At 43.6% G+C, this 23,212-nt stretch overlaps 1 protein-coding gene across 2 annotated transcripts in view; it reads left to right on the top strand.

Moving 5' to 3' along the window:
- The window catches only part of LRIG1 (leucine-rich repeats and immunoglobulin-like domains 1), a 111,262-nt gene that overhangs the window by 31,465 nt on the left and 56,585 nt on the right, over positions 1-23,212 (top strand). For both annotated transcript variants that reach the window (XM_012638222.1, XM_012638214.1), the window contains exons 2-3: positions 5,185-5,256; positions 15,247-15,321. In XM_012638222.1, coding sequence (XP_012493676.1) covers positions 5,185-5,256; positions 15,247-15,321 — 147 coding nt within the window. The remainder of the gene's footprint in view (positions 1-5,184; positions 5,257-15,246; positions 15,322-23,212) is intronic.

Genomic DNA, 23,212 nt, shown 5'->3' with positions numbered 1-23,212 from the left:
CACAGTTCCCAGGCCAGACCTGGGCGCCCCACTGGTGCTCAGGATTGGGTCGTTGGATTGCTTCACAGGTTTCTTTCCAGCTGTATTATTCAGTTTAGCAAACATCGGAAAGCTTAAAATATGCAAAATACTGTGACGTTCCGGAGTCCAGACAGGGTTGAGTAATGGGAAATAGGCTAGCCTGGAACCCAAACTGAATATGAAAACCTCATTCCTCAGGGAATGCTTGTACAGATTTGGGACCAATTCCTTCCACTTCGAATTATTACTGTGTTAATGATGAAAACTGGAGCCATGCGCTGTGCCACTCTTCATAGCAAGAGGTTATAGTCAGCTGTCTACGAGCAATGCTTGCTTTTGGGGATGAAGTGCTAATTATGTTGTCCAACGAAGTGGGGTTATTTCCTCACCACAGCTCACTCAAAAGTAAACGGAACTTTTTATCCCTCAATTTCCAGGGAGTCAATGAATTATTGTTCGCCAGCTTTGACTAGCATGTGCCAAGTTTGTAATGTGTGGTTCTGGTTATAATCCAGGAAGGTGCTGGTCAGATTATGCAAAGCCTGCAGAATTACACTCAGAGGGCAGTTTTCATTAAGAGTGCCTTCCTAGTGACTTCAGTGTTCAAAGGCCCTGTCCCTTTCCCCTGTCGGGATGGTTCAGAACTTGCTGTGCTTAAAGGACTGGAGTTAATATCAGCGTCCGATTCCCGCCACATTTTTCAACAAAGCTCTTGAATTATTGGGAAAGTCAGATTTATTTTTAAAATCAAAGTTTCTTCTGTAGGTGCCATTTCACTTGAAATGTTTATGGATTATTTCATGATTTAGACGTATTTGTCGATTACTTGATAGAAATGTCCTCTGTCTGCATTGTGCAGTTCGGTAGCCACCAGCCCCGTGTGACTGTTGAAACTCAAAATATGGCTAGTGTGACCAAAGAACTGAATTCTTAATTTTATGTGATTTTAATTTAGTTTAAATATAAATGTAAATAGCCAAATGGCTAGTTGGCTACCAAATTGGACAGCACAGGTTTAGATAGTGGTGGGGATTTCTCAGTTATTGAAAGACCTTAGCTTTCCGAATTCTTTGGGGCTGGGGTAGGAGGGCTTGTCAGAAAACATGCTCCACAAGCAGACTGTTGTCTCGTACTATTAAACTGCTCCTCAGACATGCCTGGATAAAACTTGAGCTGTTCGCTGCAGAGGTGCCTCTTGTGTGTTCTGCAAACAGTGGGCTGTACGGTCATCTTTCAGCAGATTAGCTGAAAGAATATCTATGGCTGGGCTCAATTGTTCAAAGATCTGCGCACCCTTTGTGCAAGAACAGGGAAAATTTGTGTTATGACAATGGCTGACAAAATGTTTAATGAAAACTGCAATTGGCAGTAACTAAATTCCCTGAGGTTTCTTTCCTCTCTTCTTTGCTACTGAAAGGTACAGAAATGCTTTTGACAGCATCTGTCCTGCTGACAGATGAATTGTTTTGACAGGAGAATCTAAAACCTTCAACTGAAGACACATTCAGATGTCAGGCTTGGTAAGGGGCGATCGTGTTCATAGAAATAAGTGAGATGCTTTAGATGTGTATGCGTGTCAGCTGCCACCTGAAAGTCCTCATTAAAGGTTTTTGCTGATTAACCCTTTGATTGTTCTTAGGATCTGAGATGAGAATTCACACCCCTTTCTTGGTCTGAGTAAGATTTCCTTAATCACTGAGAAATGAGCGTTGTCAGTAAGCATAACGGTCAAAGGGTTTTTAAAAAAACCACTTTGCTTAAAAATTATAAAAATTTGGAAAACAGTACACCAGTGTTCATAGCAGCATTATTCACAATAGTCAAAAGTAGAAACAACTCAAATGTCTGTTGACAGATAGATGGATACATAAAATGTGGTATACACATACAATGGAATATTATTCAGCCTTTAAAAAGAAATGAAATTCTGACACATATGACAGCATGGATAAACTTGAAGACATTATGTTAAATGAAATAACATAACAGAAGTGAAATAACAGTCACAGAAGGACAAATACCATATGATTCTACTTCTGTGAGGTACCGAGAGTAGCAGATTCATGGAGATACAAGTAGAATGGTGGTTGCCAGGGGCTGGGGCAGAGGGGAATGGGGAGTTAGTATTCAGAGGGTACGGGGTTTCAGTCTGGGATGTTGAGAAAGTTCTGGAGATGGATGGGAGTAATGGTCACACAACAATGGAAATATACTTAATGCCGCTGAACAGTACACTTAAAATGGTTAAAATAGTAAATTTTATATTATGTATATTTTACTGCACTAAAAAAAAAGTATGCCAGGAGTTTGTCTTCCTAAAACGGGCCAACAAAAAGGTGTCTCTGAGGATTTTATTTCACACTATCTTTGCCAGGGAGAATATAGTAAATATTTTCCTCATTTTCTGATAAATCAATTGACAGTCGGCAGCTCTTTCCGGACCACTTCTCAGACTTAAAAGCTAGAGCAGCTCTGTGTCTGCAGCAGAAACTGTCCCAAGGGACGTGAGCTTCAGTGACTGTCTTCTCTCTGTATTGCCAACAGGTGCTCTGAGAGGAGAGTTACCCTTTATAGGCAGTACCCTGACACTTGTTTGTTGATAGGTGGCTTTTCTAGTTCATTGAAACTCTAAAAGTCATTGCATCCAGGCTGACCCAGTGAAAACTTAAATTTCGACTTATAAGTATCTTCATCTTTATTGCTAGTCGTTGGCCTCCCAGTATTAAGTCCTGATACTACTTGGCCTCTTAATAATAGAAACTAGCTATGGAGGACCCTTTTCTCAAGTAGCCTTATAGAAAAAGTGGAATTTATACAACATTTGACAACTGGATAAATTTTTTCTGCTCTTTAGTGGAAAGACAAACCAAAAGGTGTTGTGACCTAAAATGGTTTTATTCTAAATTGCTGAAGAATATGGACACTTGCTGGGTGGGGATTGAGGGAAGTGATCTCATTTCAGATAGTTCAAAACGGAGCCATCAGCAAATTGCGTAAGACCCGGTGAGCCCTACCTCCACCCCTGGCCACATGTGTAAGCCAGAAACAAGCCGTTCCCTTTGAACTTAATAGCCTCAAGAGTCAGTGGCCTAGATCAGAGGCGAAAACTGGCAGTCTTTAGGCCAAATGTGGCCTGCAGATATGTTTTGTTTGGCTATCTGCGGTTACTTTTTTACTTTTTTTTTTTTTAATAAAAGATTTCACATAATAATTTAGATTTTGAGCTCCTCTGGAAAACTGAGAAGATTGGTCTATACTGGCCCTTGTTCCAGGAGATGAGGAATGAATGCCCCCTTAGGTGGGCGGGCAGGCACCGCTGTGTCGGCCTCATTCTGAACGGGGCAGGGTCACCAGCTGCATTACTTGCTTGCCCTTCCAAGCTCACAGTATCTTTATACCCAGAAACTATTTCCATTCCCCCTTTTGTGATAACTTGCCCAAAATAAAAGGAACTCTTAGTCTGTCCAGTTCTTTTTCTAATGTGGGAGAATTGTCTCACTTTGTGGATTTTCTTTCCCAAGTCTAACTTGGAATTTCTATGTATCCATCAATAAATACCCCCGAGCATAGGCAAGTTCACACTTGACTTCAATATGTGATTTAAAAAATTACCACCTTCAGTCTTTATGGTAACATAATCTCCGGACAAATTACTTTTAGTCAGGCTGTGCCATGAATACAGATGTACCATTAGTTTCAAGTATAGTTTGACTTTTATTTAGATGAATGTCTTTGAGTTCACAGTGAAATGGCTATCAACTCTGGGTTAGTATTGATTGAAGTGTCTCTGGAGTAAACTTAAAAGGTAGCTGCCACTTACGTGGCACTTTAAGAGACAGACTTTAAACTCATGATTAGTAGTGCCGTTAATTGGCAGTAATGTCAGTAGACTTAATAGCTGAGATGAAAAATGTTAAGTTCTTTGGCATACACAAGGCTAGGTGGGCTTTGGTGGCAGGGAACAAGATTACAGTGCAAAATAACTTAGGGCCCATTGGATCACATCTTTGTAGCTTCTCCTCCTGAAGGATTAGGCTCGTCTGGGTTGAGACTGGGATCAGAGAGCTGACCGAACATTGCCCGGCTTGCTCTTTGTCTGCCTGTGAGGGTGTGGCTAGGTGATGAAGTGAGGAGAGGTGTAATTCTGACACTGTCATCTTGAGACAGACACTATCATCTTGGGAAGGCTGTTCACAAGAGGCTTTCCCTGCGTCGTTAACACCAACGCGAATTTCCAACAACCGGCTCCTGCCTCCCCGTGTGACTCGTATACTCCCAATTTATTCGTCGGTGGTAGGAATTCTGTGTTCGTAAGTAGCCTTATGATTCAGGATCTTACAGTGCTCACTTTCTTACAGTCACTTGAGCATTGACTATACATCTGAGCAAGTTTTAGTCTTAAGTTCTTGTTTAGACCAGGGTTTCTCAATCTCTGAATGCTGATATTGACATTGAGGGGCTAGGTAATTCTCTGTTGCAGGGGGCTGCCTGTGCGTTGTAAGACGTTTAACAGTATCCTTGGCTTTCAGTATATGTGCTGCTGAAGCGAACACAGTATCCTTGGCTTTTACCCACCAGATACCAGTAACAGCATTCCCCCCCAGTCATGACAACCAAAAATATCTCTAGACATTGTCAAATGTCCCCTGGGGAGTAGAATCATTTCTGGTTGAGAGATACTGGTTTAGATGATGATACTGGTTTCCCTTTTCCTTTACTACTGCTTAATATCGATGCTTTAGTGAAACATTAATTTAAAAAAAATGTCATTAAGAATAGCCTTGGGTTTGATTTGGTGCAAAGCATTTGGACCAGGACACTTTAACGTAGATGGAGGCCTGGCTCACCTCAGAATTTCTTTAAATGTTGTTAAGTAGTGAAATGGTATTGATTGGAATCCATTTGGGTTTACCCAACCTTGGGTGATGTGGATCTTCCCAGGATTGCTTGGAGTGCTTTGTTATGGATGAAAATGGGGAGGAGGTATATCTGTCAATCTCAGTATCAATGGGTTACTTAAAATATTGCATGAAATGGGTAATTATGAGGGGGAGAGGATTTAGATTTTGTTGGTGGTGAAGTGGGAGAGAAGAAGATTCCTGCATCTTAGGTGTGATGCCAAGTGTTGGTTTAATTTTTTTTTTCCCCCGCTTCCTTTACCAGAAACCTGAGCTACAACAAACTCTCTGAGATTGACCCTGCTGGTTTTGAGGACTTGCCGAATCTACAGGAAGTGTGAGTGCTTCCCCTAAACCTCTGCAGGGTGGAGGGATGGCGTGCTCTTGGGGAGTGTCCTCTCATATTGCAGCATTGCTCGCTCCTCTAGAGCAGCAGTCTAAACTTGTGGGAAGGAACGTTTATGTACAGGCTGTTGGTGACGAATTATGCTCCTTACTTAACTGTCCATTACTGCCGCTTCTCTCTTCTTCCTAGGCAATCCTAGAAGGGTGTGTTACAATCCAGCAGGCAATAGAGTTCCTGGAAATTGTGGGTACACAGTGGGTGTATAGCCAAGTCCCCAGGGTAACACACCTGAGCTGGTACTTTCTCAGCAGTTCCCAGGAAGGTTGAACAGCCCACTCAACAGTGGTGTGGGATGCCAGCCCACCCCTTCTGCTTCCCAGGAAACAGAAGTATAGAAGGGTGGACAATAGAGGCTTACCTTTTCCCCTCCACAAACAGAGCTAGGCATTACTGCCTTTGGAGCTCTAGGCTTGCTGCCTCTTGCAGTACCCGTTAAATCAGGCGGCAGTCTCCTTTTTTAATGTAAAGAATTCAGCTTTTGACGTGGATGTTAGGATTATCAGGAGGTTTAGCTCCTTAGTGATTTTGCTAGGAATGTTCGTGAATGTCATGCATACATTCTGTAGAAAAATTGGCAACTATAGAAATGTGTGAAGAATGAAAATCACTAGTATTATCACCCAGGCATGGCCATTGTAACACTTGATGAAAAATGTATACTTGTACACACAGCATCTTAGGATCAAACTGTATATTATGGTTTTATATCTTTCTTGCCTACTTAGCCTTACATTTTTAGATACTTTATCATGTAAATTAAAATTTTTTGAATGTCCTGTTTTAATTTTTATGTAAAACTACTATACGTATATATTCCATAAATCATTTACCCACTGCTTCCATTATTATTTTTCTTAGACATTATTAGGTAAGATTTTTAGACATTTTTGTTTTAAGTAACTGATAAAGGTCTTTGTTTATTCTTCAATTCCATTATTGATGGCTTATCTAAAGAAAATTTAATTTTCATCTGGTACAATTTGCAGAATACTTGCCTTCCCTACCCCATCTCCAAATTCTTCAAATTGTCATATATGATTTCTATTTTAAAAAGGTTTAGACTTCTGAATTTAAAGGAACATCAGAGTTGGAAGGGGCTTTGGACCCTCATTTTCCTGTAAGATCAATAAGCCAGTGTCAGGAGAAGAAGGTTTGAGTGGGTCGCTGTGTCAGTTTGCTAATGCTGCCACAGCAAATGCCACAGGCTGGCTAGCTTAACACATTAACTGCCATGTGTGTTGTATTTAACTCACGCTAGCTTTGAGCCTGGGGCCTCGTGAAGCATATGTATCTCACACGTCTCCTCACCTTGGGAGCCCTGAGAACTATTTTTTCAAATTGCATATAACTCAGGCACAGAAAACAATAAAAAATAGCAAATTTTTCATTCACTTAGAAAGGATCGTTTTGTTTTCGAAGTTTTTATTCTAATTTTGTAATAAAACACCATTGCCCCAAGGAAAGAATTTTTTTTTCTAGTGTGGCAGTCAGTGTGTTAAACAGAAATTCATTTTCTCACAGCTTTAGGGGCCGAAAGTCCAAGATCAAGGTGCAGGCAGGGTTGGTTTCTCCTGGGGCCTCTCTCCTTGACTTACACGTGGCTGTTTCTTGCTGTGTCCTTACATAGTCTCTCCTCTGTGTGCAGGCATCCCTGTTGTCTGCTTTGTGATCCAAACTTCCGTTTCTTATAAAGATGCCATGGGATTAGGACCCATCCGTATGACCTCATTTAACCTTAATCATCTCTTTAAAGTCCCTGTCTCCAAATACAGTCACATGCCAAGGTACTGAAGGTTAGAGCTTCAACATATGAGCTTTGGGGGGACACAGTTCACCCTGTCATAGTCACCCAAGATGATAAACCCTGGCCATCATGGAGCCAGTTGGGTTCATAACCCAGTGCTTTCCCCTGATCCAAGCTGTCTTTAATTCTTGTGGTTAGAATATATTCAGATTCTGTGGGTTAAGTCTCAAAATTTAGTGATTTTTTTTTTTTTTTTAAAGAATTTGACAAAATCTAAATTGGGATATTTCCTCATCATTCAGGCTTTCATTTAACACTTACTTAAGTGCCTGCTCTGTGCTAGACTCTGCTCTGGGTGCTGGGGGTACAGAGTGAATGAGGCACACAAACAGGGCTGGGACTAGGGAGGGGGCAAGCGAGGTACCCACCCCAGGTGCAGAATTTATGGAGGCACCCAAAACTCAGCAATCAAGATAAAGGATATTTTGATGCAATATTAAAAAAATCGAAATGAATGAAAAACATCTATGATAAGCATGATATAAAAAGTTTAAATCAAGAAAGGATCAGTATTACTGATTCTTTTTCTTTTGCCTTGGGCTCCAGGGTGGCTTGATCTTGTCTTGCTTTAAACTTTTGATATTTTGTTCATCATGGATTTTGTTTTGCATTTGTTGTGATATTTTTAAAATATTGCATTAACATACTCTTTGTCCTGGTTACTGAGTGTTTTGGCAGCCTCTTAAATTTTGTGCCCCTCCTCACTCAACTCTGGCCCTGAAGACCAAACTCTCCTTTCACAGAGCTTATGTTAAGTTGGGGGGAGCCGTGCACTGAACAAGGAAGACAGTACGACTTACCAGTGATAAGTGGTATGGGGGAAATAGAACAGGGCAATATGACAGTTCTCTTTCATTCTTTCTTTCTTTCTCTTTCTTTCTTTCTTTCTCTCTCTCTCTCTCTCTCTCTCTCTCTCTCTCTCTTTCTCTCTCTCTTTCTCTCTCTCTTCCTCTCCTTTCTCTCTCTCCCCTCTCCCCTCTCTTTTTATTTTGGAGGCATGATGAATGGAGTCAGGGCGTGGTCAGGAAAGTGACAGTTGAGGAAGTATGAATGACAAGAACAGGGAAGACTGCAAGTACAGGGGCCTCAAGGAAGGACCAGGCCGAGGGCCACTGTGCATGAGGGCAGGGGTGTATGGCTGGGGCCTGGATCCTTTAGGGCCTTAGGGGCCACCGTAGATTACAGGTTGAACCCCTGTCAAGCATTTTCAGCGCTGCCCTGTCTAGCTCCCTTGCTCCACTTGTTCCTTGCCCAGACAGGCTTTCAGTTTTCATTTGGTTTGGTTCCCCTGACCTCCAGCCTTTACTCAGTGCTTCTCAGAGTTTATGCCCCACCCAGATCTAGAACTAAGAACATCTCACTTCCATGTGTCCTTCACCAGAGATGCTAGTTATGAGTCTTAAAAATACGTTTCTTGCTTAACAACAGTCACACTAATCATAGCAGCACTGTGCTAATAAACCTTTGGGGAATATGACCAGATCTAACCCTAACACCAACTCTGATATAAAAGATTTTCTTTATAAGAATTTACTCCACTTTGCAGAGGGAGAAATGGAAGCTCGAAATTAAAGAAGCTTGCATAGTGTCACATGGTTGGTAAAGCTGAGAGTTGAATTCAAATCAGAGTGACTCCAAAACCTCTGCATGTAACCCTGAGGCTGCACTACTTTAAATTCCCACATCTCATTTTAACCCCAACAGTCAACGGCAGATGAAAAAAGACAGAGGAGATCCGGCATTTATTTGCCAGCTTCACTGTTTCTATACCAGTTTTCTCTTTGTGCATTCAACATCTTATCTCTTATTCCCCCGGATCCCTCAACCAAACCCACACTGTCCTTGAAGCCTGTCCCATACCCCCACTCCCACCCACGTCTTGGCTTTTCTTCCTCCTCTGAACGTGGGTTGCATTTCTGGGTGCAGTGATGCTCCTCGCCCTGTCCGTGCTCTGTTTTGTGTGTGAATTCTTTCCCTCCTTCTGCCAGTGCACTCAGGAAGATTGGCCATAACCAGCCACTGTGCTAAGCACTCCTTCTCACTTCCAGCTTCAGAGAGTCGAAGGCACTGGGATTGGGGCATGGGATGTGGCAGAACTGGGCCTGTGCCCCCCAGCCTAACTCCAGGTCACGCTCTGTGGCAGCATTACCTTCCTAAGCATGGGCGGTATAAAGACAGAGATCGTATCTTATGAATTCAACATGGTGTAGTGGGAAAAGCGCTCATTTTGGTAGCAAGCAGACCTGAGTTTGAGTTCTGGTTCTGCCCCGTACTGGGTCTGTGTCCCTAGACAAGGTACTTATCAGTGTTTCCTTTCCCTGTTCTAAAATATCAACATCATAACACATTATCAGCATTATTATAGTTATTTATTGAAGGCGCTATATAGGGCTTTGCACATGGGAAAAGCTCATCGAATATAATTTCCCTTCTACTTTTCGGAACCTCACAGCGCTGCCTCCCCCAGGCTTGGTGCGTTGTTTAGAAACAAATCCTTGAGAGCTGACAGGTTGAACTTCTTACCACTGTGACCATCTCCTGTCTCTGGTGTCACTCCCTGTCCTGTGGGATGGATAAGACGAATTCATCGGTGCCCAGAGGAGCAGAACGTCTCACTGATAAATATACAGGCCTTTCCCTTGGGGAATTCTATTACGTTGTGCAGACAGAAGGAGGCTGTCAGGAGTGAGGGGTGGGGAAGGACACTAAAGAGAAAAAAATTGTAGCTGACACACCATTGCTTCAAAATTAATTGGGCTCAAGTGTTTGCCAGGGGCTGTCAGTTCTCCCAAGCCCTGCAGAGACTTCAGAGTGTAGAGTCCTCAACAAGGCAGCAGCCACAGGCTGGCAGAGCAGCGGGCAGTGGTTTAGCAGTGGTTTTATTTTGGAGGCCCCAGAACCACATAACATCGTGGGCCAATTGTAGAAAGAAGGCAAGCCCTTTGGAGGCCCCTGGAGGACACGAGGACACTTGTACAGCTGCTTCCAAGCCACACGGTCTTCACTGCCCACAGTCCTGAGGAAAGCCCACCAGGGAGTGCCTCCAGCCCGGGGCCTGGACGGCAGGGCTCCTCTATTAATAAGAGGGGCTATTTATACCGTACTCTGTAAAAACTGCCCTTGGATCACGTTACTGCCACCTGGCCTGCTGGTGCTTGCTGTGGGTGCTGCCATGTGCTTGCCAGGGCCACTGACCTAAAATGTTCCTCAAGGTGGTGAGGAAACCTTGAGTATGCCCTGCCACTGGGTATTTGTGGCTCACCCTCCTCTGTGCCAAGCTTCTGGTGTGTGTGTGTGTGTGTGTGTGTGTGTGTGTTTAGTGGGTGTGATGGTGGTATGTTTAAGGAGAAGCTGAAACAACGAGGGCTGTTGTTTTGAGCCACTGCTTTTTGGCTATGAATTACTGCCATCTCTTAAGCATGTCCTATGTATCTGGCTATATCCTAAGCTCTTAGGTTTAATTATTTCAGCTGAATCCTGCCATAATCCCTCCAAAGCTGGTCTTTGTATTATTTGTTAGATAACATTTTTCGGAAGAGGAGACTAAGGCACAGCAAGGTTAAGTCACATGCTTAGCGTTGGATTGGTAAGGGGTGGAATTGGGGTTGCGTGAACAACAGAACTGATTTTAAAATCCTATACTAATAATCCCTGCTCTGCTGCTCAGTAGCTGTGCCTTAGTTTCTTCTTTTAAGGTGAAGTGATAATTTAGTACCTTTCTCAAAGAGTTGGTATATCATTCGGTGACATACTGCTCATAAAGAATTTAGGACAGGGCTTGGCACATAGGAAATGTTCAACCTTTTTATTTATGTTATTTATAATTGTTAAATTAACTATATCCTATATCATTATACTAAATAACTTTATTGGGCCATGTGGTATAGAAACTATGTATCATAAAATCTTGCCAGGGCAATTATTTAGTATGCATTATACTCAAGTAACTAAATCATAATAAGTTATTAATGAACTTATTATTTTGGATTCCAGAATCTGTGCTCCTACCTGCTCCTGATGGTTTTCTCCCTTTTAAGAAACAAAACCAACCAAAGTTCTAACCCCCTGCCCAACTTCTACTGTTATTAATTGCAGCTCTGTGTTTGGAAGCAACCAAAAAATAACTGCTATGTCTACCAGTATTGGATTGGCTAAATAAATTATGGTTCATTCATACCAGGAGAGGACTACTCTGCAGCTGGTTAAAAGAGTTGTAGAGAGTGCCAAGATATATTACTAAGGGAAAAAACAGCAGTGCAGAACAATCTGTATAATACATATGCATTTGTGCAAAAGAAAAACATATGTACATCTCTAGCAGCTAGTAGCAGGAGATTCCCCTTGGAGGCAGACCAGATGACTGAAGTGCAAGGAAGCTTTATTTGTCACTTTATACTCCCATATTCTTTTTTGAAATGTTTTGAAAATTTTACCGTATACTAAGATTAACTATTCAGTAAATAAATAAAGAAGGTAAGAAAAAGTGCGATAGCCGAAAATTACTCCTTGGGTTGGTTTTACAATGTTTTTCGAAGGCAAATTTGATTAGATGATTATGATGGTGGTGATGGTAATAGTAATATACTGTGAAGTATCCTTTATAACACTTTGCATGTTGCAAAATGTAAAACTTCCTTTAACCAAGCCAAATAAATGGGTATTTTGGGAGAAAGTTGAGGGACCAGAAAGTCCAAGCTGACCTTATGGATTGAGTTCTGAAAGGTCCCACCTCCAGGTTCCGCCCTGGGGTTAGACAACCCATGCACCTTACTTACGCCTTCTCCAGCTCCAGGGTCTGGCCGTGAGTCTCGGCCTGATGCATCTAAGGCACTTCTTAATCCTGAATCATCAAGACAAGGTTCAGTTATAGAAGCCAGATTTTTAAGGCCTTGGGTGGAAGTAAATTTTGGAGGAAAGTAAACTGGGGAGGTGTGAGGGGTGGAAGATTTCGCAGCTCTGGACATGCAAAAAATTTCATCACACACAGTCTTTAATTCCTAAAATTTCCTTATTCATAGAGACTCTGCTAAACTTCCCAAGTGCCTTTTCCCTCAGAGCTCTAGCTGTGCTATTTTTGACCAGTCTCTCTTACAGTCTGGCAAGAAGTTCATTGCTTCTCACAGCAAGTTGGGCCTCTACTGCCTTCTGAGGATAGTGTTCTGTTTTCAACGGGGGCTAGACGGAACAAAGAAGCAGCCAGTGGTGGTGGAGTGGACAGACTTATATTTAACCAGTGGTTCTTTTTTAAGTAGAAATGGTCTAGAAGTAAGCTCACTGTGCAGTGCCTCTCCCTTGGGCTCCAACTGTCCTCTTCATAAATCAGGCAGCCCTGTTGAGATTAGAGCCTGCTATTTCTGACTGAGGCCGTTGACTTGGGCTGCTCATCTAGACATACAACGCCCTGTTAATCTTCACTGGTCCACTGCCCCTGTATTCTCCACTTCCAGCAGTTCTTTGAAGATTTGAAATACTGTTATGCCCCTTTTCCCTGTTCGTCTATTTCTGTGAAATTGGGTGGAGCAGTTTGTCATATGTACAGTATGGCTGGCCTGAAACCAAGCTCGTCAGCCAAATTTCCCTGGCGGAGAAGTCCATATTCTTTGTTTCAGGTTTAAAATCAAGTCAGATCGTAAAGCAGGCTGAAAAACAACTACGATGTTACCTAAGGGATTATGAGCTTTCCGGCTTGCCCTGTGCTTACTGGTCTTTTAGCTTGTTGCTCTCCTCTGATTTGCAGTCATACGTTGTTCTGCTCTTGGCTGTGTGCTCCCTAGTTGTGTGACCCTGGGCTAGTTACTTAAACTGGCTTAGAGAACTTACCTGTAATGTAGGGAACAGTGGAAGTACCTGGTACCTGACTCAAAGTTGTGGTGATGATGAAATGACATAAGGCATGTAGAGTTTTTGCTGTAATTATAAAGAAATAGAGGGTAATGGTGAAGAACCTAGACTTTGGGGCTAGATACCCCTGGGCCACTGCTGGTGACCTTGGTCAAACTGCTTAACATCTCAGTGTTTCAGGTTCCTCATTGGTACGGTGGAAAAGTTGCTGGGACCTACTTCCCAGGGGTCTAAAGATGATAATACACTGAAAATCTTTTAGAGCCATGCCTGGCATATAGTAAGCCTTCATTAAGTTACCTGCAGCTGTTACTGTTATTACCATCACCCTCTGTGTTTTAGAATAAATCTCCAAGAAATGAATTCTGCTGGGCATGGTGGCTCACACCTGTAATCCTAGCATTCTGGAAGGCCAAGGCAGAAGGCTGGCTTGAGCTCAGGAGTTTGAGACCAGCCTGAGCAAGAGCAAGACCTGTCTCTATCAAAAATAGAAAAAGTTACCTGGGTGTGGTAGTGCATTCCTGTAGTCCTAGCTACTTGGGAGGCTGAGGCAGGAGGATTGGTTGAGCCTAGGAGTTTGAGACTGCAGTGAGCTGTGATGATGCCACCGCACTCTACCAGGGAAACAGAGCGAGACCCTGTCTCAAAAAAAAAAGAAAAGAAGAGTTCTTAGGCAAGCTGCCTGAGTGGCAGCAGACCCCTGACCTTAGTTTTTCTTGCTCTGTTAAAACCTAAGGGTCTCTTGTAATAATAAGTGCATTGATGAGTACTATGAAAATTTATTAGTAGAGATTAAGACTGATAGGGGTTTTTCAGTATCCCTGCACCACCATGGGAGATGGATCACAGCAGGGTTGGAAGAGATAAAAGGTGAAGCAGAAACAATCTGATTTAGGGAGCAGTCAGATAAGAGACTGTTCACGTAATTAATTGTCTATTTCAACACACAAACAAGGGCCCTTTAAGTGGAGAAAGGATTTGCCACATGATACGGATCTGCTTTCTCTCTGCCAGATGCTTCAGTCATGAAGCTATTGAAACAGGCATTCTGTGTCCTACAGCCCACTAATTGCCAAGCTTCATCCCTAACTGGTTTTGGCATCGAAGAAAGCAAATGGGATAATTCGAGGCCTTTCCTTTTTCCCTCCTTGTCCTATTCATTCTATAAAAGATGGCAGACAACCAGATTATTCAAGCAAATGCTAGCTGTATGTTTGTATGAATACAGCTGTCATTTCAGTGGCCTTGTCTTCAAACAGTAACAAGATGCTCTGTGCAAGACATACCTCCCTTAAAGAATTGAGAGTAAGATAACCCAGTTTTATACCCGTGATTTTACATCTCAGATACAATTTCTTTCTAGCCCATCACCCGGCAGAAAGCTTGAACACTGTGCTTTGGCTTTTTTAAAGATTTTTAGGCTCACTTTGCAAGTCTGATTTTGGATTCTCTTTCCAGATTTAGAAATGCATGTCCATGTAAGGAGGCCAGATTGCACAGCCTCTCGGGGCAGACCAGGCGAGCTGTGTTTTGGTTCATGGGCTTTCCCTTCCATTAAGAGATATTAACTATGGAAATACAGATTTAGAATGTTTGATCAGAAAAGGAGCTTGGAGAGCAAATCTTATCTGCAGAGAATTTTCAAAATGTCTATGTGCAAAAGTGTGTATATATGCATTCGTTTTTCCTGGAAGACAAGACCGGAGCCTTCATCAGAGCCCAAAGAAGCTGGAACCTCAAATGGCTGAGAGTTTCTGAGTCCAGCTCCCTTGTTATTTCACAGATGAGGCGTTGAAATAATTGGCCGTGGTGTCACAAACCCCTCAGAACTCCACGCAAGCCAGGGAGAGTGAGTCTCTGGCCCTCCTTCCGGGCACATTGCCCTCTGGCAAGGGTAGGTTTCAGCCTACTGGGATCACTCTTATCAAGGCAAGGGTCTTGGGGGCGCTTTTATCTTGAACCTGCATCTTGGCCTTTTCTCACCGTTTCTTGTCTGTTCGTGTTGATTTCTGAGCTCCATGGGAAGCTGGTGGGAGACAGGAGATGTTTCCCCTTAGTGTTTATTTCTAGCCATGGGAGTGATAAATGGTTATTTTTTGTGACCTGACTTCTCTCCCTTTAAAAACTCATAAATTCTTTATCTTTTACCCAACCTTGAAATATAGTCTTATTATGCTAACTCAGCAGTGTTTTTTGATTTTTCCTTGTATGTGTATGATTTCAGACTGCTAATTTAAATGCTTTAAATGACTAATTTCTTCTTGTTGTTATTACAGGTACCTCAGTAATAACGAGTTGACAACCATCCCATCCCTGGGTGCTGCTTCGTCTCATGTCATCTCTCTCTTTCTGTAAGTGGTGCCATTTGGGCAACCCCGGGCTGTGGGGGTCTGTGGGGGTCTGTGGTGGTATCCTGCTGACACGTGGTTGCGGCAGAACTTGAGTTCACGTGCTCACTGGTGAAGAGTGGCCTTTCTTCTTGTGCCCCTAGTGATCATGACAAATATCTTGCTTGCTGTTTTCGGGTTTGCAGTATTAAAAGCTGGAAGTTTTGCCTCATCTCTGATTTGGTGCGGAGGAAATGGGTCTTTTTTAATACCCAGAAGTACATGGAGCTAGGTTTCTTGCTCCTAGTGGTTAAGCTGCAATTTTGGTGAATGAACTGGAGTTAAAGGAAGGTGTGTTAATTATAAGACAGCAGGCTCATCTTTGTGTCACTGAATTTGGTAATGTGACTTAGTTTTATTTTTATGACTTTAAAAAAAGAAAGTGCCCCCAGACCTCTGAAATCAACACAAAAGTGAGGAATTAGTTGTCATAGTCAGGTGCTAGACAAAAGGCAACTTGTATATTATTATAGACAACACACTGGAAATGCAAAAGAGTGTAAAGGGCCTTCATTAAAAAGGAAAAGAAGGAAACCGTAGGGGATGTTATCATTTGAGCTGTGAAAAGCCTTTGCTAGAGAATAGAGCACTGGTCTTCCCCCCATTTCTTCAGCAGTCAGGTAGAGGTACATGCTTGTTTTAAACTCACCCAGAGGTCTTTCCAGATAAACCAGCTATGAGTGCAACAGTTTTCTCAGGCAAATTTTACTGGCACCTTCCCTAGCAGAGCACCTCCCTCTTCACGCTGAATTTCCTGTTCCCACTCCGGCCTTGCTTATTTTTATTTTAGTTTGATTTTGGAGAGTTTTCTAATTCATTTGCTCACCTGTATGTATCTTTTCTCAACACCAGGGTTCAGGAGGTGCTATGTCCCCATGAAACATGGTCTGGAGTTTAACCCTTTTCACGGCATTGTGGGATTGCAGGGGATCCTAGGGGGGTAAAATTGTGGCTCACTGTCTGTGTCCTTCACAGATCACTTAATCTTTCTGAATCTCGTTTCCCTCATCTACAGAATGCATTTTTGACCCATTTTATATGCAGGGAGAGTGAGGCCAGGGTGAGAGGGGAGTGTAATGTATATGAAGCTCCTGGCATCCTGGGGGACACAAAGTATGTGTTTGACAAGTGGTGGCTGCTGCTTCTGGCTGGTGGCAAGTTGTCACATAGCTCCTTGGGCCTTGGCAAGATCTCACCTTTAGGGCTACAGGATTTGTGAGGCAGTCCTTACTGTGAAGTGCTGGAATAAGGGTTGGGCCCTTTGTTCCCTTGATGGGTAGGCAGAGGTCTGACTGTTTTTGGTATCCACTTGGCCTGTGTGTCCAGCATCTGGAAGGTGTTTAATTGTTGGCTAAATTAAATGAGTTAGCCTTACGTGAGGCTGATCAGGGATGTGATAACTCCTTTTGTGTTCATAAAGCAAAGCCCTTGAACATGCTTATAACTCCTTGCTGCTTAAAGCACAGGTCATGGACTACGAGGGTCATATCAGCTCTGAGCCTGCTGGAAATGCAGACTCTCGGGCCTCATCCCTCCCTACAGGATCAGAAGCCTCATCTAACAAACTCCCTGGCCATTTGTCCACACATAAAAGTTTGAGAAATGCTGATTTAACTCCTCTTGTTCCTCATCTGGTGAGGAAGCCAAGGCCACAGAAAATATCTTTGTGTTACTAGAGAAGAAACTGAGGCTCCCTCAAGGTCTTCTAAGTTGCAAACGTGAGAGGGAGGAACTGATACTGGACACAGATGCCCATGCATTGCTCCTTTATCTACCCCGTACACTCGGGCAGGAGCACGGCAGGTGACTCTGAACAACGCTGTGCCAGAGGCAGGCAGGGCCCCCAGCCTGTCCCGTGGGCCTGTGGTACTTTGAATTGCGCCTTGCTCTGCTGACTAAAAATACATTTCTGTTCCTTGGCCCAAGTGCCAAGAGAAGTGGGGCTGTTTGGCCTTGTTCCTGCTATTCCATTAGACAGCGTTGAAATATGTAAAGCAAGAGAAAAAAAAAAGACTCCCTCCCTGTTTTGATTCAGTTTGGAAAATGCAGGTTAGTATTGGCAGTCACCTCTTTGGCCTGAAGTTGGTCTCCATCTGACTTGGTCAGTGATTTCTCTGAAACCACAGAAACTAAAGGGTCTTTATCTTGGTTTTCTCTGAGGTGGCTGTGTTCCCTGTTCTTAGACTAGGATGCCTGGATTTAGTGCCTGCAAAAGTTAGGTTAGCTGTGTGACATCTGGGTAGCAGGATTATTGAAAATTTTGCTATCATCCTATGTGCCGCTGTTTCTATATTTCCCAAGTGGACCGTGCAAAGGACAAGGGAGAAAATAATGGAGCAGGTAACAGATGAGCATCACTTTGCAGCCAAAGGACCACTTTTCCCACCATGACTGACGAAGGCAGAGGACTTAGCATCTGCATCCACACCATGCTTCCAGTTGTCCAGGCTTTGAAGAGCTTGTTTTGCTGATGTGTCTGTTAGTTTGCAGAACTACCAAATTAAAAGGTGTCATGTGTTCCGTAAAAGGTGTCATGTGTTAGTAGGTCCCTCTGTGCCCCTGCAGTTGGGTCCAGAGGCCATCCCGAGGTGACATGGAAGGACCAACATGTTGTCTGAAAATGTGGTAGTTAACAGATGCTTATAGTCCTTAATCTCCAAATTCTTACTCTCCTTTTTGGTACAGGCAGAGGATGAGAAAAATAGTCAAGATGTGCAAAGGGAATAGAGCAGATGTCTGCCGAGGCCATGTGAGTTAGAGGAGCCAGGACACCTTTCTCAGGACAAGTTTATAGGCAGGTGCATCAGAAGAGTGGGCCCCAGCGTATGTCCTGTTCTGTCTTGGGTGCAGTTGTCACCTGGGATAAGTTGTTTTCTTCTCATTTGTTGAAACAGATGGTAGAAAAACCCTCACAGCTTTTGTCTTCCTTCTGTGACCTAGAATTCCACAGTGGGGGTAGTAATGTCACAGAAGACATAGTTACCCACTCCTCTGTCCAGTAACCACCACTGCTGCTTTGTATCTTTTAACACAGCGGTCTCCAACCTTTTTGGCATCAGGGACCAGTTTCATGGGGGGAGGGTGGGAAGGGGATGGTTTCAGGATGATTCTAGCACATTACATTTATTGTGCAGTGAAACCTCTCTGCTAACGATAATCTGTATTTGCAGCTGCTCCCCAGCGCTAGCATCACCGCCTCAGCTCCACCTCAGATCATCAGGCATCAGATTCTCATAAGGACCGCACAACCTAGATCCCTCGCATGTGTAGTTTACAGTAGGGTTTGAGCTCCTATGAGAATGTAATGCCATGACTGATCTAATAGGAGCTAAGGCAGTGATGCGTGCAATGGGGAGCAGCTGTCAATACAGATAAAGCTTCCCTGGCTCACTGGGTGCTCACCTCCTGCTGTGCAGCCTGGTTCCTAACAGGCCACGGACTAGTACCGGTCCTCGGCCTGGGGGTTGGGGACTGCAGTTTTAACAGAAGTAGCAGGTTTGTGATTTTCATCTCGGATACTTGTGATTATGGACTTGGGCCTCTGGGAGTTGGTTCTTCATCTCTGTTTCTTTTGCTTACATGGGAGTGCTCTGACTTCCAGACGCCAGAGCCCTCCTTAGCTGGGCACCACGGTTGGGAGGACCTCGTGGGAAGAGGCTTTGTGCCTGGCTTTAATATCGGGGCTTCAAAAGAGAGTTCCAGGGTTTTGGGAACTAGAGTCATGTAGCAAAATTTCAGTTGGGTAATACTTTCTGATTAAAGGAATCAAATTCAATTAAAGTATTTGTCAAATAACAGATTTATTTGCATCACATTCTGAGGTTAATGCTGAAGCCATTTGTCCTTAATAACACAAAGCATAAAACTCAGGGAAAGCTAGCTTTTAATAAGATTGGGTTGCAATGAGGGAGCTAATTTCATAAAATAGTTCTCAGAAAAAGAAACAGACTTTTGTTAAATAGGGGCAGAATCTGCCAGTAGATTTTTACATTGAGATTTTTTCCTTTAATTCGAAGTCCAGGAAACTCAAGTTACGATTCCCACGGCAACAGTAATTTTGTCTGATGCATACGCGACATTTCTGTTGAAGAAAAATTTCCGCTTTTCCGTTGCACTTGTATCATTGAGAAGACTGGTTACAGTGGAAACGGTTGGATTTTTCAGTCCTAGGGGTAAAAATGCTTGCTGTAGAATTGGCTTTAGCTGTCTGTCTCCTGTACATAGGCTGCAGCGTGTTTCCCACGTGGCCCTTGGCTCTGGCCCCCTAACTTCTCCAGTTGGTGGGATATTTTAGACCTTATGCTTTAGCCATGCTTTGTTATTTGCCCTACCCCAACCTGCATCCTTGGTCAAGTGGGAGATCTAGGCAAAAATTAGGTGCACCCAATTACTTGTGACTTTGTAATATTGCAGTTAAAATTCCTTAGGTTGATCTTGAATTCGAAAACACGTTGAAATACCTTTTACTTCTAATCTTGAAAAAAAAATTTTTAGAAAGTATTTTTTATTGGAGATAAAATTAACATGCCATAAACCACCATTTTAACCAAATTGTTCAGTTCAGCCACTTTTAATACATTCTCAATGTTGGGCAGCCATCCCTACCGTATCATTCCAGAACATTTCCATCACCCCCCAAAGAAACGCCATACCCCGTAAGCAGGCACTTTTCATATATCGCCCTCCTCCAGCCCCTGGCAACCACTTATCTAAAAACTAATTTTTTTTTTTTTTTTAGGAAAATATTTTTCTCTCATGTTAACAAATGTACCTGGAAGACTTAGAATATGAGTCACTTAAATGAAAATGTCCGAGGTGATTTTGACTGCTATATTTTGCTGCATCTGCTTAGCTAAAGAAAAATTGCATAAATAAAAGGGATGAGATATCTAACATCTATCTGTTGTAAGTTCTGGAGAATAAAACCTGGAAAGAGAGAAACATGGTGTCCTGTCTGCAGCCCCACTCGGAGCGAGGGAAGGGTGGAAGGAGCCCTGGGTAGAGTTTGAGGGATCAGAGGCAGTGGAGGCCTGAGCTCTCTCCTTGACTGGGTCTGCTAAAGGAGTAAAATCAGTGGGAATACTTAACTCTGAGAGCACCTAGCAAAGCCTCTGGAAAAAAGAGAGGCGAAATCAATCTTCTTTACAGGCTCATTAATGCAAAGATCAATTCACTTTAAAGCGTAATTAAAGAGTGAGCCTTAGAGGGGAGGCAGCCACGATCTGCTGCCACTCAGGGCTGGGGAGAATAATGAGAGGCCCTCAGAGGGCTGGAGCTGGAAGCAAGGGAGGAAGGGACCTGGAGTTCAACTTCAGAAAATTAGGTTCAGTCTCAGGACCTGAGCTAAGGCTGTTAATGCAGCTCGAAGCACAGGTGATATTATACTGAGTAACAAATGGTGGGCTTGCGTTCCTGAGACTTGGGTGTGCGCACATGTGCGTGGGGGGAGTGAGGGGGCTTTATTCTCCCCTGGAGGAGTCGGGTTGAGGCCTCTCTCCTTTCTCTTCACTAGCTGCTCTTAAAACTTTCTCTAGATTGCATCACCTGAAAGAAGATCATCCTTTGCAGACAGAATAAAGAATTGATGTGAAAATCCTCTTTTGCACACGATGTTTATCCCTGGAGATGTGAAATAATAGTTTGTCTTTAAAAGCTGAATGGTAATCTCAGATGGTGGAGCTCTTTGTATGTTTATTCATAGCTGAACCTGTGGGCATTACAGATGTATATACAGTTGAGGCGGAGGTAGCGATTTTCTCTAGATCAAGGATCACCCCGACCACCCTGTGGAGGAATTATCTGCTGGACCATCCACCAATCATCAGAGTAAGAGTGGACCTAATCGGGTGTGTTAGAAAATATGGAAACTGGTAGATGTGTCCCCATTCTACTTTGGAGGGGCTTTCCCTACACAGGAACTTTATTTAGCCTTACTGTTGAGGGAAGGCCAGTCCGTTTGGGTGTCAGTGTGAAAGTAAATGTTACCTGGGCTGTTGGTTTTATTTGCTCTTGCAATAAAATGCAGTCCACATCAAGAGTGTGGAGTTAATAATAGTGAGTGACTCCGGCCACTTTAGGAAGAAACTGTGAGCAAAGTTGTGTTTAACATATTAATTGCCATGTGAGTTGTATTTAACTCACACTAGTGTTGAGCCTGGGGCCTCGTGAAGCTACGTAACTCACACGTCTCTTCACCTTGGGAGCTGCGAGAACTATTTTTCACATTGCATATAACTCAGGCACAGAAAACAATAAGAAATAATAAATTTTTCACTAAATTAGAAAGGATTGTTTTGTTTTTGAAGTTTTAATTCTGTTTTCGTAATACAACACTGTAGCCCCAAGGAAAATTTGTTTTTCCAGTGTGGCAAAAAGGCCCAGGTCGAGTTTAAGTGAATGTCTCTTGTTTCTTTAGCGGTCCAAAGCTGTTTCAGTTCCCAGATGCTAAAGGTAAGATATAGCCGTAGTGGAAAAATAGTACAACAAAGAACTGTATGTGTGTGTTTATATATATATATACATAATTTTATATATAATGCACTTCCTCTTCTGAGTCTTCAGAGATGTTCTCACTTTCTGCCCTGTTTGCCCATATTTTTGTTGGTGTCACTGATTTTTTTCTTCTGGATAAAATCTCATACCCCTGCCCTTGGGAGATGGTGGCTTCCCCCTCCCTGGTAGACCACCTGTAGGGCTTGCTGAGACACAAGATGACTGGGCCGTGGCCCCTGTTTCTGACTCCGCAGGTCTGGAGTGGGACCAGAGAATTTGCCTTGCTCGCGAGTTCCCAGCTGCTGCTGGTGGCCTGGGAACCTGTTTTGAGAACCACTTTCTAGGCTTATATGGGGATGGAGGGGAACCCCAAGGCTCATGTGTCAAGTCCTTACCAAGCTGCTGAGGCTTTGGTGGACAGTAAATTATTTAGACCAGTTCCTGCTGTTACCAGTGTAGGGACAGGCATCTGTTCGGGAAAGTGGGACTCAGCAGCCCTAGTGATCACTTCTGAGAAAGGTCCTAGGATTGTGGGCACTGCGTGAGGACCAGGACCATGCCCAGAACAGACCTGGCTGTGGCTTGGGGTTTGAGGCCCACGGCTGTTACAGATGTGTTTCTGCTTAATTTACTGTTTGCCGGTTGGTGAGCACTCAGATCTCCCCAGCAGACCTTCACCAGTTACTACAGAGGCAGAGAGCATTTTGTGAGCAGCCTCGCTTGGCAGGAGACCTCTTACTGTCTCAGCGTGTGGGTTGGCAGCTCTGCTTATGACCATGCGTCCCCTGCCTGGAGTCAGTTTTAGCACACTTATCTTCCAGTGATTATCAGTCACTGGTACGTGATAAATCTTTGTCCTTGCCTAAGACTTGCACCTGAGAATAGTACCTGTTTGTTCCAGGTGGAAGTTAACAGGATTGTCTGAAAGTGATTCTCCCCTGCCCTGGTGGGGTCCACACCTGCCCAGTTGCCTCTTCCCAACCCCTGCATTGATTATGACGGGGTTACTCTCTTCCCGTTTTCCCAGCCTTCTGCCCTTGGGAGGCTGTGTTCCTGGTCATCAGTGGGTAAAAGAGATGAAATGAAAGCCAGGGAAGCCCGCGCTGGTTCATCACGGAGCCATGGGTTCATCTGCAAGGCTGCCGAGGCTGCTGTGAGGTTTGCCAGCATGTGCCCCACCTGAAGCCCATGAACAAACAGGCTGGGTCCCATGGGCTGGAGCTCCTGCTCTCAATGAACAGGCAGTCCAGCTGCAGGGAAAGATGGGTAACCAGAGAGTTGTCATACAGGGTTCAGGGACTTTCCAAGGGGGGTACCTCACTGCTCATCACTGAGGGGGTGCATGGCAGGGAAGCGTCCCAGA

The sequence above is a fragment of the Propithecus coquereli genome, unplaced genomic scaffold, assembly GCF_000956105.1.
Source record: "Propithecus coquereli isolate 6110/MARCELLA unplaced genomic scaffold, Pcoq_1.0 Scaffold1, whole genome shotgun sequence".
NCBI lineage: Eukaryota > Metazoa > Chordata > Mammalia > Primates > Indriidae > Propithecus > Propithecus coquereli.
The sequence above is the reverse complement of the archived record's forward strand: the minus strand, read 5'-3'. Positions and strand labels throughout refer to the sequence as shown.